Genomic DNA, 18,385 nt, shown 5'->3' with positions numbered 1-18,385 from the left:
GTATATGTGGTAGCGGTTATTGTCTTTGATGAGGCATTAGTTCACTTGAATTTGGAAACTGCAAAGGAATCAGGTCTTGAGGAACATACAGTAAAGAGCTTCAAATAGGATAGAGTCCACCTAGTGAGCTCAGCTCACCACCTCATAAACCACTATCCTCATCCTACAGCATAAACCTCTGTGTTTACTTGCCCTACCCTAGGCTGCAGCGATTTACATAGTAAGTGGAGCAGACTTAAACCTGGGGCTTTGTGAGTTGATTCTTTTTTAAAAGAACACCACCAAAAGAAACCTAACAAGGAATAAGACACACAGCAGACAAAACGAAGAGATCACTCTGTATATTGAAGACGACTTTTTTTTTTTTTAGATTTTATTTATTTGACAGAGAGAAACACAGCGAGAGGAAACAGAAGCAGGGGGAGTGGGAGAAGGAGAAGCAGGCTTCCCGCTGAGCAGGGAGCCCAAAGCGTGGCTCAATCCCAGGACTGTGGGATCATGACCTGAGCCGAAGGCAGACGCTTAATGACTGAGCCACCCAGGCACCCCTGAAGAAGGCTCTTAATATGCTATCTTTCTTCTTATTCACCTGATTGCTGTGGGCTTTATGCATATCTGAACTAGATGAAAGAGACATGCAACTGAAAACAAAGAAAAATCAGTTGAAGATGTTGAAAAGGTGGATACATAAAGGAATTGGCAGAACCCAGATTGCCGTCATATTCCCTCTCCTCTTCTCTCCTTTGGTTCCCTCCCACCTATTATAGTGTGTACATTTCTATCTTATCCACTGGATTTTAAGTTCCGTGGAGTGGAAGGAGTATGTCTTACTGCTCTTTATCTTTTGGTTCTATTCATTAATTAATTCATCCTTCCATCCACTCATTCATTCATTCATTCTATAAGTGTTAGTAAGTGCTTAGTACATTCTCGAAGCTTGGGATGCACGAGTGAACAAAACAGATGGGGGTGAAAGGTAATGGCAATACATAATGAATAAATATATAGTATTAGGGAAACTGATAAGTTTTATGGGAAAAAGAGAAAATGAGCAAAGAGTAAGGAGGATTGGACTTGGGAGTGGGCATATTGAACTGCAGTATTAACAATGGTTATCAGAGTATGCTTCACGGAGAAGGTGGTAACTGAGTCAAGCCTGAAAAGAAGTGAGAGGGTGAGCCAAGCAGAGAAGTGGAGAAGAAAGCATTTCAGACAGAAGGAAGAGCTAGGGCATAGACCCTGGAGCAGAAGCATCCGTGGTATGTTTGAGGAACAAAACGGTGGTGATTGAGCTGAAACAGACTAAGCCTGGAAGTCAAGGATCACAGGGAGCCAGATCACGTACAGCCATGTGGGTCATCATCATAAGAGATTTGGCTTTTACCCTGAGATGAGAGCCACTGCAGGAGGGATGAGATGTCTTATGTTTTAAATGGGTCATTCTGGCTGCTGTGTTGACAACAAGTGTGCAAATTTATGTCAAAATATCAAGCAAAGAGCACCAGAACTAAAAGAAAGAAAAATCAAAGCTGAGTCTATATACTTGTCAAGAAAGGAAATACACCAGTGAAAAATTCACTGAGTAAATAATTCATGAAGTGGGAAAAGCCAGGGTTTTTTAAGTGTTAGAGAGAGGGAAAGGGGTTCGAGGTGGTTATGCTAATTAAGGATGGAAAACCAGGACTCTGGGTAGGAAAGAACAGCATTGGATAAAACAAGGCCCTTTGTTCACTGGACAGGAACAAGTCTTCAGTCAGGTCTAATAAGGGTCTGGTCTAGGGGTCACTCGAAGTTCACAGTCCTTTATCAGCTTCAGTTGGCTTGAACCCGTTGAAGTATAACACAGCATTCCATTAGGCAGGTGCTGTGAGTGAAAACTTTTCACTGTAAAAGTAGCTGGAAACAGGGGAAACTGTTAAGAAGTTCTTGCAGAATTCCTGGCAGAAGATGATGCAACTCATACCAGAGTGTGCCATGAAGGTGGTGAGAAATGGCTAGATTCTGGATATACACAGAGACGAGTAAAGAATAACTCTTAGGTTTATGGCCTATGCAACTGGATAGTCGGAGTTGCTCTGGAGATAGGAAAAGCTGTGGATAAAGCAAGCTGGGGGCGATTAGGAGTTCATGTGAGTTTCAGACATCTATGAGATGCTGGGGTGGGATCAGCAATAGACACAGCAAGGTCTGGCTAGTGACTTGAAGTTGGGACTTGAAAAAGCATAGCGTCCCACACCAGGAGACCACATGCAGTCAACGAGGGAGCCAGGGAGGTAGAGCCATGGGACTTCCAACAGTGTTTTCTCCTCTTGGTTCCAAATTTTAATTCAAATGTATTTTTATTAAATGCAAGTATTCTTGTAAGCCTCTTCAAATATTTTGTGAGTGAAGTGGGAGTATAAATCAATCAATGATCTTTGAAACTGTCACTGTGCCTAATATGGTGTTTTGAAAAAATAAGTACTCAATAGCTACCTCTGACAATCTCCAACTATGTGCCAGACATAGCCTATACGTTTATAAACATCTTGCTTCATCTTCCCAAATTTATTAGGTATCATTTTACATAAAAGGAAAGTGAGGCCAGAAAAGTTGAGCAATTTGCCTATCATCATATAGCTAATAAAGGCAGGGCTGGGATTTAAGCCCAAATTCATCTGAGTTCCTTTTAACTCTGCGTCTAATAGTAGTTTACTAATCTGGCTAGAGAGCAAAGCAAGTAGAAGATGAGAAGTCCCAACAACCTATAGTTCCTGGCTTATGTCAACAGTTTTCAAACTTGAGCATGTACTAGAATCACTCAGGTGGCTTGTTAAAACGGATTGCTGGATCTCAAGCTCCCAGGTGATGCAGACGCTGCTGGTCTAGCACTTTGAGAACTGCTGGTTTAGCAGGTTTTCCCTAATTTTGCCAGCTGAAGAGCCTGCCTCCACCTGCCAAATGCCCAGGTCTCTCTAATTCCTCAAAGGGGAGAAGGGAGGTCTGGAGCTAATCAAGAACTTCAGAAGGGTCCTTGGTGATCGTTTCTTCTGTTTTAACTCCTAGTTCTCTCCTTCCCGAGGAACACAAGTGTTGGGGGAGAGGGGATAATGGGGTGATGGTGGCTCAACCCCGGGTGCTCAACACAGTTTACCAAGCTGTCTAGTAAGTCCTTCTTCTTTTATTATTATTCTCCCAGCAGTCTCCTTTTCCTTTCTGGGAAACAAACTTCCACTATCACCCCTCTGGCTCCCAATGTCCATTAGGTACAGGGAAGGTTCAGATACAGTGGGCTCTAAAAGCTTCTACAACTATTGGGGAGTGCCCATTAAGAACAAGATTAAAGCTTTATAAATACACAGTTAGGTGGAAGGCCTTGGAAGGAACTTATGCAGGAGAGGAGCCCTAAAACTTAAGCTTCACTAGCTTCATGGGAAATTGGCCTCTGATCAAACATGTCTGTATATGTCTAAGCTCCAATTATAGACATATGCAAGTTATTTCCCATGTGGCTCTTGAGCCTCAGGCTAATCAGGGGATGTAGTTGATTCCTGTGTAAGAGAACCTGAGCATTTCATAGTCGGAGAGACTTGTCTGCCCTGAACCTGGTAATGGGGGGAGGGTTGCCAACTCTTTGTGCTGCACATTGGAAAGTACTCTTTGCCCCAGCTAAGGCACTCAGTTACTTTTCCTTGGGCTTGATTTCTTTAGTGAGTTAAAAGCCTTCTAGAAATCTCTTTCCTTACATACACAAATACAGAAAATCCAACTTAGAGATAATTATTCCTACATTACATCAAGAACAAAATCTGATTATTCAATTTTAACACTAATATTCAGGAAAAGAAAATTGCTTTTCACAATCATTAGGGTAAGGCTATTAAAAATATATTAATTTATAAATAAAAAACTTAAGTGCTTGCTTGACAAAGAAGACTACTGCATAGGGTAGCACTTTGAGTTTCTTTCGTAAGCCTTTCTGAAATCTTATTTTCCTTGGAAAGAGGCATGAGAAGGCTTCCTGAAGGATACTAAAGAAGGCGTTTGATTTGGGCCTTGCAGGAACTAGCTGTATAAAACGTCTTAAGAATTTCCAAGACGGACAAAGCCAGCACGGCCACTGGGCACTTTCTAAAGAACGATCTGCCCTCCCCGTCCAGGGTCACTGCTGCTTTATATACACACAGCAAAGGATTTTCCCGCAGCAAAGCAGGCACAATTCCAAGAGCAAGATGATTCCATCAAGCGCTTCTGTGTAGTGTGTCTTGAGGATATAACGATGAATGGAGTGGGTCCCTGTCCTCAAGGAAGCGCCAGGAACTGAATCAGGCCAGGAGTATTCTCAGGCGGCCCGAAAGGTGGAAGTGAGACGAGGAGGAGTCACTGGAATGGATTTTCCGCGCTGGGCCTCGAGGTCCGGAGGCGCACCCCGTCCTCTGGAAGGCTCTCGCATTGCAGTACCAGAGATGCAAGGGGTTAGTTCCCGCCTTGGAGCAGCGGGCGAACCTCCCCCAGTGCCCCGCAGTTCCTCCCGGCCCCGCCCACACCCCAAGGCGGCTGCGCGGCAAGGCCTCCTTGTCTCCACGTGATTGCCGTCACTACCTCTGCGAAGCGTGAACCGCCATCATAAGTCCTGGCGGCTGGGCCCGGGCCTGCCTCCCTCCTCCTCCTCCTCCGCGGGGCAGCGGTGACAGGTTGGGGTTGTACTGCCTGTGTCCTGTCCGGCCGTGAAGGCGTGGGCCTCCGAGACCGGGACAAGAAATTCGGACCCACGGACGCCGGGGCAGACAGACTGACCTGCTGGCCCCCTAGGTGACGGTACGGCGGGGCGGTGCCCAGGGCCGCGCCCCGCCCCTCGCAGGCCAGCGCCCAGAGCCCGCGGCCCGTGCCCGTTTCCAGTATGGCCGCCCGCCGTGCTTGACCCGTGGCCTCTCCGCTTCGACTCTTCGTAGGCGATGCCGAGGCCGAGGCCGTGACTGACACTCTTGCTCACACGCACGCACGGACCCGGACCCACACCCGGAGCCCGAGCCCTGGGCCCGGAACCGTTCTCGCACCCGGCGCCGCGGCCAAAACCCGGACCACGGCTCCCGCGCCGCCGCTGCCGCCGCCTCGCCGAGAAGGGCCGCGCCGGACTTCGAGCGCGGCGGCCCCCGGCCGGCAGGGATGGGGAAGCGGGCTGGAGGAGGAGCAGCAGGAGCCGCCGCCGCCTCCACGTCCGCAGGGGCCGGTGTGGAGCCCGCGGCCAGCCGCGGCGGGGGCCCGCGGAGCGCGGCCGCCGGCCTACTGGGAGCGCTGCACCTGGTGATGACCCTCGTAGTGGCCGCGGCGCGGGCGGAGAAGGAAGGTGGGTGTCAGCCGGCCGGCATCTCCCAGGCCCGGCCCCGCGGCTGTCAGCGCGCCCTCCCGGAGGCGGCCGCGGGGCTGCGAGCGGGGAGGAAGGGCTGCGGCTCGGGGCTCGGAGGGCGGCCGAGCGCGCAGCTCCGTCCGGCGCGAAGTTGCTCGGTCGAGTCCCGTCCCGAGCCGGGAACTTGCAGTTCCAATGCCAACTCGCGGCGTTGGCTGCACGGAGTTGTTCTTGTTCTCCGTGATTCCTTCCCCTTGTCTTTCCTCTTGACTGCTGTCACTGCCTTTTCAAAACTTCCTGAGTTCTCGTATCTTCTTGCCACTTGGCCCACTGTGTAGGAGGGGCATATTTTTAGATTTGATTGCTGTTAATACTCAAATTTTAGGACACTTTCCCCCCTTTGGTTGTGGTTTTGATAACGGCGTGCACATAGAAAATGTCGTAGTAAAAATAGCAAGACTGGTGGAAAAGGTTCAAAACATAGCTTACAAAATTTTACTTTGAATTTGTTCAAACATTTCTTGAAGAGGAATCTTGTTTTCTTCAGCTTCCCTCTCCTTTATCGCTTTGCAGTATTGGTTGTTTAGCTAGCAGTTCGGTATATATAATACAGTTCTGTTTAGTTCTATAGTAAGCTATTGGAAGTCTGTTTACATTTTTAATTTATTTTAAGATTGGGTGTCATCTTTAATGTGGCAGAGTTTAAAAACAAATATCGTTTCTAGTTTGCAAACCTTTATTGTAATTTAGTTAAGAACTGACCCCTATTTTTTAAAAAACCCATTAGTATCGAATGATACTAATGTAAAACTGGTACTTCTACAGGGTTAAAAATTACTTTGTAACCTAGAGGACCAAATCTGTAGTTGTGTCGGCACCACCTTTTTTTGACCCTAGGGAAATGAGTGGTCACAGAGCTTTCACAAAGAAATCACCAAAAGTGAATGGTTTTTAAAAAGCTAAGCAGAACTTGTTAGTTTAGCTTCCACTTTCCACTAAACTGCCACTACAAGAAAATAATGTTTTGCCACAGTAACTTTCCGGTTGGTGTTCTGCTTTATGATTTAAGTCACTTGTTATCGTTATTGAAGGCAATAGCTAAATGCAAACCAAATTAATGTTAAAGTACTAATGTGTTTCTCTCTACTGTTCAAAACATTCCATTCTCTCATTTAACTCTGTAAGCAACCTTAGTCTGGGTTAACATAGGTGGAAATTATTAAGAGAATTGCCATCTGTTGAAAGAATTAATTGACAGAGGCAAGATTATTTCCAGAATAAAATATTGCTGCTTTAGGACTAGTCAGGCCTGTTACTGTCATAGTTCATTGATTGGTTACAGATCTGCAGTTAGATGATTGTGTGTCCAGTACGGTCTGGCATGTAGTTGGTGTCCAATAAAGCTAAAACAGTACAGTAATTTAATGGGCATGTCTCCTTTTGTTCCAAGTAGTCCTTGGCAGGTATTGTGTCCTTGCTTCTCTGTTCTTTTGCTTACCTTATACAGTGCCAGGCACACAGTAAGGACTTAACATTTGTTTGAGTGAATGACTATCTTCATGGGCCATTAGCACAGGGAAATAAAATAATGATTGAGTCTCATAAAACATTAAGTTTATATTATCCTTCTGCTGCTTTCCCCCCCACAGCCATATATATGCTAATTTTCTGTGTATAGTTAACAAATCCCTTGTTTGAGAAACGTCAGCCTAAATTATATTTGCTAATTTCCTGTTTGTTTAGTTTGTAAATTTTAGTGAATATCTCTAATACCCCTAAGTGTAAGGCTCAGATGAGGAGAATTTCTTGCCAGGGTGTAAAGTATGAAAAGATGTGGTTGAATCAGTCAGTGGTCCTGGCAGAATCAAACAGCTTTTGTGGCCCATGTTGTGTCTGTACGAACAGTTTGAATGTACAAACCAGCTAGTCAAGATATTGATGGTAATTATACTATTATAGAACATAAGCCTCTGCCCATCATAGATACAATCTGGTTCTAATCAAGTATTCTGTGAAGGTTGCTCCAAAAATGGCCTGTGCTTTCAGCCTTCTTGCTGATCAAACTATAGTATTGTTTTTGTTTGAGTTAGTAGAAGAAATGAGATTGATTTTTACATGATGGTGATACCATGAGTTTGGCATCTGATAGGTCACAAATACAGCATTTGCCCTAAAAAAGTGCTGTTGAGTTTTTTTAGGAAGCCTGGGCAGATTTCTGAAGGTAGCTAAGTTCAGTTTGTCAATTTATACCCTGAGGATTTTTTGTGTTTATGCTAGTAGTATAAACTAGTGATTTTTCAGAGTTAAGATTTTCCTGCAATATTAATGATGGTTCTCTGGGTGTTTGGTATTTTGTATATTTTTCGTCAGTTGCAGCAGAATTTCACTAGAAAATCTTCACAACAAAATAAAACTCATTGTCTCTTGAAGAAAAACAGCAGAAATAGCTAAGTGCATTATCTAATGCAGTTTTTTATGTTTGGACTAGATGTTAATTTCCTTAAGTCAGAAGCATGAGCCATTCCTTGTCTTAACATTCTGGATGTTTTAACATTCCTGTATCTTAACATCCAATTTTACTGATCAGTGGGGGTGTATAATTATTTCAGAGAAAAGGGACCTTTCAGAATATTTTGGCTGTGCTCTACAGTTTGTAGGGATTTTGAAAGAGTTGGGAGAGGAAGAAGTTACTATGATTACTACAGATAACTCACTTATTCTGGATTGGTGTCAAAATTTTTCTTGAAGCTAAGATCTAGATATTGAGAATAGTGAAAATAGATATGTGTAGTAAAAATATAAAAATATGTATGAAAATATGTGTATGTATGTTAAACACATAATTTTTAGTAGTATTTTGATTTTTTTTAAAAGATTTTTATTTATTTATTTGAGAGAGAGAGGAGCAGAAGGAGAGGGGCAAGCAGACTCCACGCTGAGCACCGAGCCCAATGCGGGACTTGATTACACAACTCTGAGATCAAGACCTGAGCCAAAACCAAGAGTCGGATGTCTAACCGACCGAGCCACCCAGGCGCCCCAGTAGTATTTTGATTTATTAATTTGCCCATTGTGGCCAGCAGATAGGAGCTTTTGAAAAGAGCATCTTATATCAGGTAATAAAGTTTCACTGTCAAGTGGGTTTTGGAAGGCATGGTTGTCTTTTAATTTATTATAAATAAAAAGCTACATTTTATGTATCTAGTAGATATAAACTTGGATAGATTTTCAGGAATATGGTTGTTTTAGTCTGTGACAAATTTCAATGTCACATGTATTATTAATTGGCTATTAATGGCAAGGCAAAGTTTGGTATTCTTTATTAGGGGTTTTAAACTTGTTTGCTGGGTACTTTTTTTTTTTTTCTTTTAAGATTTTTTTGTTTTTTATTTGACAGAGAGTACAAGCAGGGGGAGTGGCAGGCAGAGGGAGAGGGAGAAGCAGGCTCCACCGATGTGGGGGTCAATCCCAGGACCTCGGGATCATGACCTGAGCCGAAGGCAGATGCTTAACCATCTGAGCCACCCAGGATACTTTAGTTTTGTGTAGAAATTTTTGTTTTTAAGTTTGTATTTGTGACAGACACAGGAGGAGGGTCCAAAAATGTTTTATCTACAAAGCATATGAACAAAATACTTAGTAATAAAGGCCACAAGAAAAGAAATTAAAATGTAATTAGGGGATTTGTTTTAGGATGGTAGAATTGATTAGGAGTGGTATTTTTTTCTAATCAAATTATTACTTTATAATGTAAAAATATTTTTAGAAGTGATTTTCTTAAGAGTGAGTTGTTTTAATCTTTTGTATGGTGGTAGAATGGCTACTCTTTAATTTGAGCCTAGTAAGTAGAACGTTACTTTGTTAAAACTGCTTCACTAATGAACTTTTGTTGGCTTACTTTTACTAAAAGCTGTTTGCTACTGCCAGAAGCTTTGGAATCCTGTAGTTGGAAAAAGTGTGTCCTCTCTTTCTCTTGTTAATGACTATTTTCCTTCTCTTTATAATCCTTTCAGTGGGTCCTCATAGACTCTTGCCAAAAAAGATCAGCTTTGAGAGTAGATGTAAAATCATCTAATTTGTTATCATCCGGAGTAGTAATAAGCCAAACTACTCTTGGGGAAAAATTAAATCATTGCTGAGTGCTTGATATTTTAGAAACTCTTTTTCCATCTACACGTGGCTTGAGCTTTCTGACCGGCCTTGGCAGATGGAGAGGCCTTTTTTTCTGGGGCTGAATTTTTCCTCACTATCTGTTTTAAGCAGCATCAGACACTGTTGATAGCTGCTTCTTGGAACTTTTCTCCTTTCATTTCCATGACTTTGTACTTCTTGGTTATCATCCTGCCTTAGTCGTCAGTCACTCCTTTCTAGTCGCCCATGGGATGTCTTCCTTCACACGTGTGTGCAGCCACCCATATGCACTGCGCATGTCCAGGTCAGAATTATCTCACACCATCCTGGTTTCCCAGTTTTTATTAATGCTGTGATTATTCTCTCTGCCACTTGGTCTTGTTTTTGACCCCTAAGCAAGTGGTGTCAGTGTCTGTTCCCCATCTTGGTCAGCTCTCCCACGGCCTCCAGCCCGGAGGCATTGCGGTGGGCTCTCCCCTCCGGACTTTCTCCATTTCTGTTTGCATTGTCTTTGTTACTCATTCTGACACATTTAGCAACTTAAAATTTTATGGGGGACATTTCTTCACCCAGACTGGAATTTTTGAACCTTGGTCAATAGCTATGTATGCACATAGCAGGCATTCAGTTTTAAATGAAGGTTTACCCAAAATGACCTTATCTTCCCCCTTATACCTGAGACTGGGCTGAGAGTCAAGAGTACAGGTGAAACTTGGACCTTGGTTGCTGGTGTCGTTAGGAATTCTGCTATAATAAGACATAGGGTGACACCACTTTTTTCTTTGCATGTTGCTTTTCCCTGTAACTGAGCGATATACACTTATGTAAACCACACTTCTGTAACTTTTGGATTTTAAGGTTTCAGATTCTATTATACACCAATGTATAGATCATGAAACAGGCACAGAGAAATTAAGTAGTATTCTGAAGGTAACAGAGTTGGTAGGTAGTTGAGCCATGTTCATCCCAAGCCGTCTGTTCCTAGAACCAACTATATAATCCTGGATGAGTACTTAAGGTAGTAGATTTTGATATATACCAGTTGGAGAAAGAGCAGGACTGCCAGTTCCTGCAGAGGCAGTGTATTAAGTATTCCACTGAAGTGCACTTTTTTTTTTTTAACCAGCTGTAAACATCCATATCATCCATATCATTAACCATTAAAATGATCACAGGCAATTTTGGATCATGTACATTCTTAACAGGAAACCAAGGAAACCCATGAATAGATAACCTAGGGAACAGATACTTGGTAATGAAAGCTACTGACTCTGTTCTCAATGATTTAAGTACCTGATAGATTCTCAGGTCAAGATTAAGACTAAAATCTGTGAACATTCCTTAGTTCTGGATTGGTATGACAAGTTAGCCTAGACATGTGGAATATTCTCAGAAACTAGCCCTGATTAAAAGGAACTGGAGATAATCCAAAGGCTGGTAGTGGCATCAGCTTTTGACAATAGGGAAATCTCTTTGAGACTTCCATTAGAGGTCCAGGAGCTCCCAAAGAAGTTCATTTCTAATACTTTGTTCATTCTTATGAAGGCATTTTTGGGTTAGGTGGTCATTAGTTTCATTCATAGTACTAGATCAGTTTTTCTTTCATTCCTGTGTGATTGCCTTAGAAAGATTCTTAGAAAGCCATAACTCTTTGTCTGATTCATTTTGTTACATAGAGCACTTAGAGCAAGGGTCTGAAAAATGCCTAAAGTCTAAGAGGATCCTTGACATGTCTGTCACGATCAAGTGTCAAACCTGCTTTATTTGTTTGTTTCTATATAATTGTAAAAAAAACACATAAAATTTACCATCTTAACCATCTTAAGAGTACTGTTCAGTAGTATTGTGTATTCACATTGTTGTGGAACAGATCTCCAGAACTTTTTCATATTGTACACCTGAAACTCTATCCATATCTATTGAACAACAACTCCCCATCTCTCTTCCCTGCTCCAGCCCCATCATTCTACTTTCCATTTTTATGAATTTGAATATTTTAGATACCTCATATAAGTGGAATCATGCAGGGTCTTTTTGTGGCTGGCTTATTTCACTTAGCATAATGTCCTGAAAGTTCATCATATTGTAGCATGTGACAGGATTTCCTTCCTTTTTAAGGCTCAGTAATATTTTGCTGTATTTATATACCATTTTTTTCCATTTCATTTATCCATTTACTCACCAATGGACGTTTGGATTGCTTTGACTTCTTGGCTGTTGTAAATAATTCTGCTATGGACATGGGTGTGCAAATGTCTCTTTGAGATCCTGCTTTTAATTCTTTTGGGATATATACCCACAAGTGGGATTACTGGGTCATATGGTAGTCCTATTTTTATTTATTTATTTATTTATTTATTTATTTAAGATCTTATCTATTTATTTGACAGAGAGAGACATAGCGAGAGAGGGAACATAAGCAGGGGGAGTGGGAGAGGGAGAAGCAGGCTTCCCGCAGAGCAGGGAGCCGACGTGGGGCTCGATCCCAGGACCCTGGGATCATGACCTGAGCCAAAGGCAGACGCTTAACGACTGAGCCACCCAGGCGCCCAGGTAGTCCTATTTTTAAATTTTTTTTTTTTTAAGATTTTATTTATTTGACAGGGAGAGCACAAGCAGAGGGAGAGAGAGGGAGAAGCAGGTTCCCTGCTGAGCAAGGAGCCTGATGTGGGACTCGATCCCAGGACCCTGGGATCATGACCTGGGCTGAAGGCAGCTGCTTAACCGACTGAGCCACCCAGGCGTCCCCTATTTTTAATTTTTTAAGCAACTGCCATACTATTTTCCATAGTAGCTGCACCATTTTACAATTCTACCAACAGTTTACAAAGGTTCAGTTTCTCCATATTCTTGTTATCTTCTGTTACTTGTTATCTTCTGTTTTTGTTTGTTTGTTTATGGTGGCTATCCTAATGAATGTAAGGTTATATCTCATTGTGGTTTTCATTTGCATTTTTGTAACTGATACTGAGCATCTTTTTATAGGCTTGCTGGCCATTCATATATATATATTTTATTTTTATTTTTTTGAGAAGTATCTATCAAGTCCTTTGACCACTTTTAAATTGGGTTATTTCTGTTGTTGAGTTGCAGGAGTTCTTTATATATACTGGTTATTAACTCCTCATCAGATGGATGATTTGCAGATACTTTTCTCCCATTCCATAGGTTGCCCTTTTACTCTTTTGATTGTAACCTTTGATACACAGAAGTTTTTAAGTCTGATGTAGTCCCATTTGTCTGTTTTTGCTTTTGTTGCCTGCGCTTTTAATGTCCTACCTGAGAAAACATTGTCAAATCCGATGTCATGAAGCTTTTCCCCTGTTTTCTCTAGGAATTTTAGTTTTACATCTTTCATTTTATTCTTTAATCTGTTTACAGTTAATTTTTGTATGAGTGTCCACATTCATTATTTTGCTTGTGAATACCCTGTTTCCCAGCACCATTTGTTGAAGAGATGTCCTTTCCCCAGTGAGTGGTCTTGGAGCCCTTGTATGACGATCATGTGACCATATATGAGAATTTATTTCTGGGCTCTCTATTCCATTGGTCTGTTTGTCTCTTTATGCAAGTACCACACTTTCCGTTACTGTAGCTTTGTTACATGTTTCAAAATCAGGAAGTGTAAATCCTCAGAGTTCGTTTTGGCTGTTTGGAGTCCCTTGAAATCCCATATGGATTTTAGGATGGTATTTTCTGTTTATGCAAAAAATGCTCTTGTCGTTTTGATAGGGATTGCATGGAATCTGTAAATTGCTTTGGGTAGTTTGGACATCTAAACAGTATTGTCTTCCAGTTCCTGAACATGGGATGTCATTCCATTTATCTGTGTTGTCTTTAATTTCTTTCAGCAGTGTTTGTAGTTTTCAATGTGTACAAGCCTTTCTCCTCTTGGTTATTATATTTATTCTTAGGTATTTTATTTTTTATGCTACTATAAATCAAACCTGCATTTTTTAACAAATTATCTCAATTATTGTATGAGTAAGTGTTGTGAACTTGTAGTGTTTGAGAAAACAAACATGCTCTGTATTTGAAACAAAATATTCTACATGCTTAAAGTATTTCCTTAGATTGCTTACCTATAAACTGAAACATATTTTAAGTCTTCTTAAGTTCTAAGAAATTTGTGACTATTTTCTAAATCAGTTACGATTGCAAAATGTTATGACAGTCTAACTTTGTTTCTTAACTAACTCTGTTTTATATAGTTATAGTATTACATTTGGATCAAAACATGTGATAGTAAAAAACTGTCGCAACAGTAAAGTTTGAGAAATAGCCCAAGACAACTCTACTGATAGAAATTAATTAGCAGTTTGTATTCATGGTATGGCAAGGGCCCTACCTGGATATTCTTTTTTGGGGAATGATTAAATTGGAAGCAGATTTTCTAACGAATTATTTATAGTAGAAAGGTGTGTCTAGAACTTAAGCCTTATCTCAGAGCTCTTTAATAAATAAAGTTTGTCATTCCAAAAGTTATTTGGTAGAGCAGTGCATAAGAGAGGGCAGTGTGCTTTTCAAACTGGATCACTTTAAGAAATGCTTGGTGAATTGGTGACTTCATGTGAAGTATTGCTTCTTGATTTGCAAATTAGGGAATGAAGTAGTGGTTAGCACTACCAAGAGTCAGTTTCTCTTTTCAGATCTTTCACATGTAGGGGAATTATTTCATATTTAAAGGTTTATCTCACCATACCGGGGGCTTCTCTTGGGTTCTGTCTGGATGTGAAAAAAGGTTACTTGAGACTCATGTTGACGAGAAGAAGATGCAAGAAAGAAGCAGGCTGGAGTTAGATTGAATTTTAATAGGATCTTAGAGAGTCTTGTAAATAGAAAATTTCTGAATATTGTCAGTTCCTTCCCAACTGCATTTGGGTTTATTTGTGCTCGTATAGGAGCATGAGTTTTTGGAGGGTAAGGACTGGGTCATGTTCTTCCTGGACCAAGCATTTTACGTGTTTGAACACCTTCAGTCCTGTCTTGGTAGAAGAAGCAGTGAACCATAACCAATTAAAGATGAACCAGAATGAAGACAAGGTATTTCTGAAATGGTAGTATTTATACAAGTTTGATTTTTCACCATTTCGGGACTATAGTACGTTTGCAGTTATTGCCTCTAATTGGTAATGCCTATAATTACTTAATGACGATGGCTAATGTTTATCACGTACTTTCTTTGTGCAAGCACTGTGTTAATTGCTTTGCATACCTTATCTCATTTAATCCTCACATTAGCCCTATGTGGGGTGCCAGTCCTTCTTCCTTAACTCTTCAGATAAATTCTTGGTTACAATTCCTCTGTGGCTGTCAGTACTCCTGGGGGGGTGCTTGCTTGTGATAATATAATACATGATTCTAATCTCCAGTAAAATGAGACAGTATAATATAAGTCCTCCTATGCATACAGTTTGGAGGTCAGTTTTGGAAAAACTTTTCACTTTCACAAAAAATTCATGTTGATTGTAAAAATGAAACAAGTTATAAAATATGGATGAGTAAATGGAGAACAGTTTCTATAATCTATCAAGTACAAAGAACCAGGGCACCTGAGTGGCTCAGTTGGTTAAGTGTCCGACTCTTGGTTTCGGCTCAGGTCCTGATACCGCGGTTGTGGGATCGAGCCTCACATCAGGCTCTGTGCTCAGTGCGGAGTCAGCTTCAGTTTCTCTCTCTCCCTCTCACACACACTCTGGCTGTCTCTCTCAAATAGATAAATAAAATCTTAAAAAAAAAAAAAAAGAACATCAGTCATCAATTTTCTAGTCTCTGTTCCTTCTCTTGCTTTTTCTCCCCCTGCTCCCCATTTGAAAAATAGATATTTGCCACATGGCCTTTGAAAAAAACTATCAGTTCACATTTCAACAATATTTTGTGAGGGTGCCTGCTTTCCCTCATTGGCTGTTACTCTTCTTTTAAGTCCTCACCAATCTGGCAAGAAAAGTTGTCACTTTGTTTTAATTGACTTTTTAAAAATTGCTACTGTTTCTTAACCACGGGTTTGTACCACTGAGTGATGAGACAGTCAGGAGTAAGAAGTACCTCAGGTTCAGAGAGGAGGGCTCAAGAGCTCTAGCTGGTATTCTGAGACTCATAACCTCGGGAGATTCTGAGTGATCCTAGGTGGTATTCTGCATATGGACCTAAGTCAAAATGTGTGTCCACGAAGAAAGAATTCCGGACACCACTGTTCTGTGTATGGCAAGGAGTTGGAGGAGGAAGATCATATCAGAACTGCTTTGTGAGTTACCTCAGTCAGTGAGAGAACTCATGGCCTTGCCTAGGACTCTAAGAGGTAATATTGGGAAGTGGAAATAGTGACTCACAGTGTGGCTCTGGTCTCTGGCCATCTGCTTTCTGGCTGTGACTTTGGTAAGTATGACTGACCACTTTATGTCGAAGTTTCGTTATCCATAGAGTAGGGATAATAACAGCATCTTTCTCATTGAGTTGTTGCAAAGATTTACTGAGGTGGTGGGTAAAAAGCTCTCAACACAGTGTCTGACACATTTAAAAAATTACTAGTAAGACTGAATACTGTTATACATTTGCTAGCCATTTGTATTTCTTTTGTATTGTTTGATTCTGTCTTTTGTCAATTTTTCTGTTGGGGTTTGGATTTTTCTTTTTGACTTAAGTGAACAATTAAGGATTTCATTTTTCCAAATTTCCATTTGCATTTCAATTTTCTACATTTCAATTTTATGTTTATATCATTATTTTAAAATTTATTGGCCAAATCTGTCACTCTTTTCCTTTATGGTTTCTGCCTTTGTTGTTATGTGTAAAAAGCCCTATGCATGAAATATATTCAATATTTTTTTCTCTGTGATTCTATTTGTAAATGAAAACCTTTAATTCATCAGTCTGTTGGTATCTGGTAGGGAATCTATTTTTCTCAAATGGTTAGTTGCCTTAACACCAGTTATTGAGTTATACACAGTATTTCCTTTTCATGCAAATTCTCTCTCATACTTGGATGAGTTACTTGATTTTGTTTTTTTCCTAACTGATGTATATTTTTGTTTTAAATTTAAGTATTCCATCTTTGTCTTATTTTTATTTTATTTTATTTTATTTTATTTTATTTTATTCATTTGTCCATTTTATTAGCTGGCTTGGCAGGTCATTCCGTCCCCCTAAATTGCTGTTCTTCCAAAAACATTTTCTTGTCTGTCTTGTTTTTATTCTCTACAAACCCTAAAATCATTTTGAAGAAAATATAAAATTTTTTATTTGCTTTTTTTAAAAAAGATTTTATTTATTTGACAGAGAGGGAGAGAGCACAAGCAGCAGGAGGGGCTGAGGGAGAGGGAGAAGCGGACTCCCCACTGCGCAGGGAGCCTGATGCTGGGCTTGATCCCAGGACCCTGGGATTATGACCTGAGCCAAAGGCAGTCGCTTAACTGACTGTGCCATCCAGGCGCCCCTCTATTTGCTTTTTGATTAGGATTGCATTAAAATATTAGACAAATTTGGAACTTGTTGACATCTTTTTTAATATTTTCTATTTTCCTTTCACACACAAACACACACACATTAAATTGAACCATTTGAAATTGCCATTTTTGTAGGCCCCAAATGATTGAATAACAGCTTATTCAATAATATGTATGTTTACATGTATTGTCGCATTGGCTAGAGTATTAGAACACCGTTAAATAAAAATAGTGAAAAAGCAGGCCTTATCTTTTTTCATCTTTATAGGGAAATACTTCTTCAGTGTCTCATTGTGAAGTATGATTGTGGCAGTTGGTTGAAATTAGATGTTTTTGATAATAGAAAATTTCTTACATTTTTAAGAGTCTTAGTCTTAAGAGTTATTAGGGATAGATGTTAATGCTGTATCAAATGAAATTTTCTTATGGTTTTTACTTTAAGCTACTGATTTAGGCTGTTTGCATTACAGCAGCAATTATCTTAAAATCCTTCCACTGAACTCTCATGGTGAATTAACCCACATCTCTGTTGCCTCTAGAAAACCTGTCCATGATGCCCATTGAACTTAGGCTGCTAACTGCTAACAGGCTACTCTCACATTCACACATTTGCTCCCTCTAGATGATGGGTGCATTTCATTTATGGTTTTATTTTTTCTCTTTCTTTCTTTGTTTCCTCCTTTTTACCAAACTCTTTTAAAAGCTTTTGAAATAGGGGCGCCTGGGTGGCTCGGTTGGTTGGGCGACTGCCTTCGGCTCAGGTCATGATCCTGGAGTCCCTGGATCGAGTCCCACATCGGGCTCCCTGCTCGGCAGGGAGTCTGCTTCTCCCTCTGACCCTCCCCCCTCTCATGTGCTCTCTCTCTCATTCTCTCTCTCTCAAATAAATAAATAAAATCTTAAAAAAAAAAAAGCTTTTGAAATATTTCAGACATTGCCAAAAAGTTATCAATAGTAATAGCAACAACAGAAAATAGTTTTGTTTTTTTTTTGGTGGTGTGCCTTTTTTCTTTTTATGTTATGTTAATCACCATGCATTACATCATTAGTTTTTAATGTAGTGTTCCATGATTCATTGTTTGCATATAACACCCAGTGCTCCATGCAGAACGTGCCCTCTTTAATACCCATCCCCATGCTAACCCATCCTCCCACGCCCCTCCCCTCTAGAACCCTCAGTTTGTTTTCCAGAGTCCATCGTCTCTCATAGTTCATCTCCCCCTCCGATTTCCCCCCCTTCATTCTTCCCCTCCTGCTATCTTCTTTTTTTTTTTTTTTTAAACATATAATGTATTATTTGCTTCAGAGGTACAGATCTGTGATTCAACAGTCTTGCATGCTTCACAGCGTTCACCATAGCACATACCCTCCCCAATGTCCATCACCCAGCCACCCCATCCCTCCCACCCCCCACCACTCCAGCAACCCTTAGCCTGTTTCCTGAGATTAAGAATTCCTCATATCAGTGAGGTCATAGGATACATGT

General features: G+C 40.7%; 1 protein-coding gene across 1 annotated transcript in view; it reads left to right on the top strand.

The window, feature by feature from the left end:
- Positions 1 to 4,588: 4,588 nt before the first annotated feature.
- TMEM131 (transmembrane protein 131) overlaps positions 4,589 to 18,385 on the top strand; it is a 239,251-nt gene continuing 225,454 nt past the window's right edge. The window contains exon 1 of the mRNA XM_032397376.1: positions 4,589 to 5,326. Coding sequence (XP_032253267.1) covers positions 5,146 to 5,326 — 181 coding nt within the window. The 5' untranslated portion in view covers positions 4,589 to 5,145. The remainder of the gene's footprint in view (positions 5,327 to 18,385) is intronic.

This window comes from Phoca vitulina, unplaced genomic scaffold, assembly GCF_004348235.1.
Source record: "Phoca vitulina isolate PV1807 unplaced genomic scaffold, GSC_HSeal_1.0 scaffold98, whole genome shotgun sequence".
In the NCBI taxonomy this organism is placed as follows: Eukaryota; Metazoa; Chordata; class Mammalia; order Carnivora; family Phocidae; genus Phoca; species Phoca vitulina.
The sequence above is the reverse complement of the archived record's forward strand: the minus strand, read 5'-3'. Positions and strand labels throughout refer to the sequence as shown.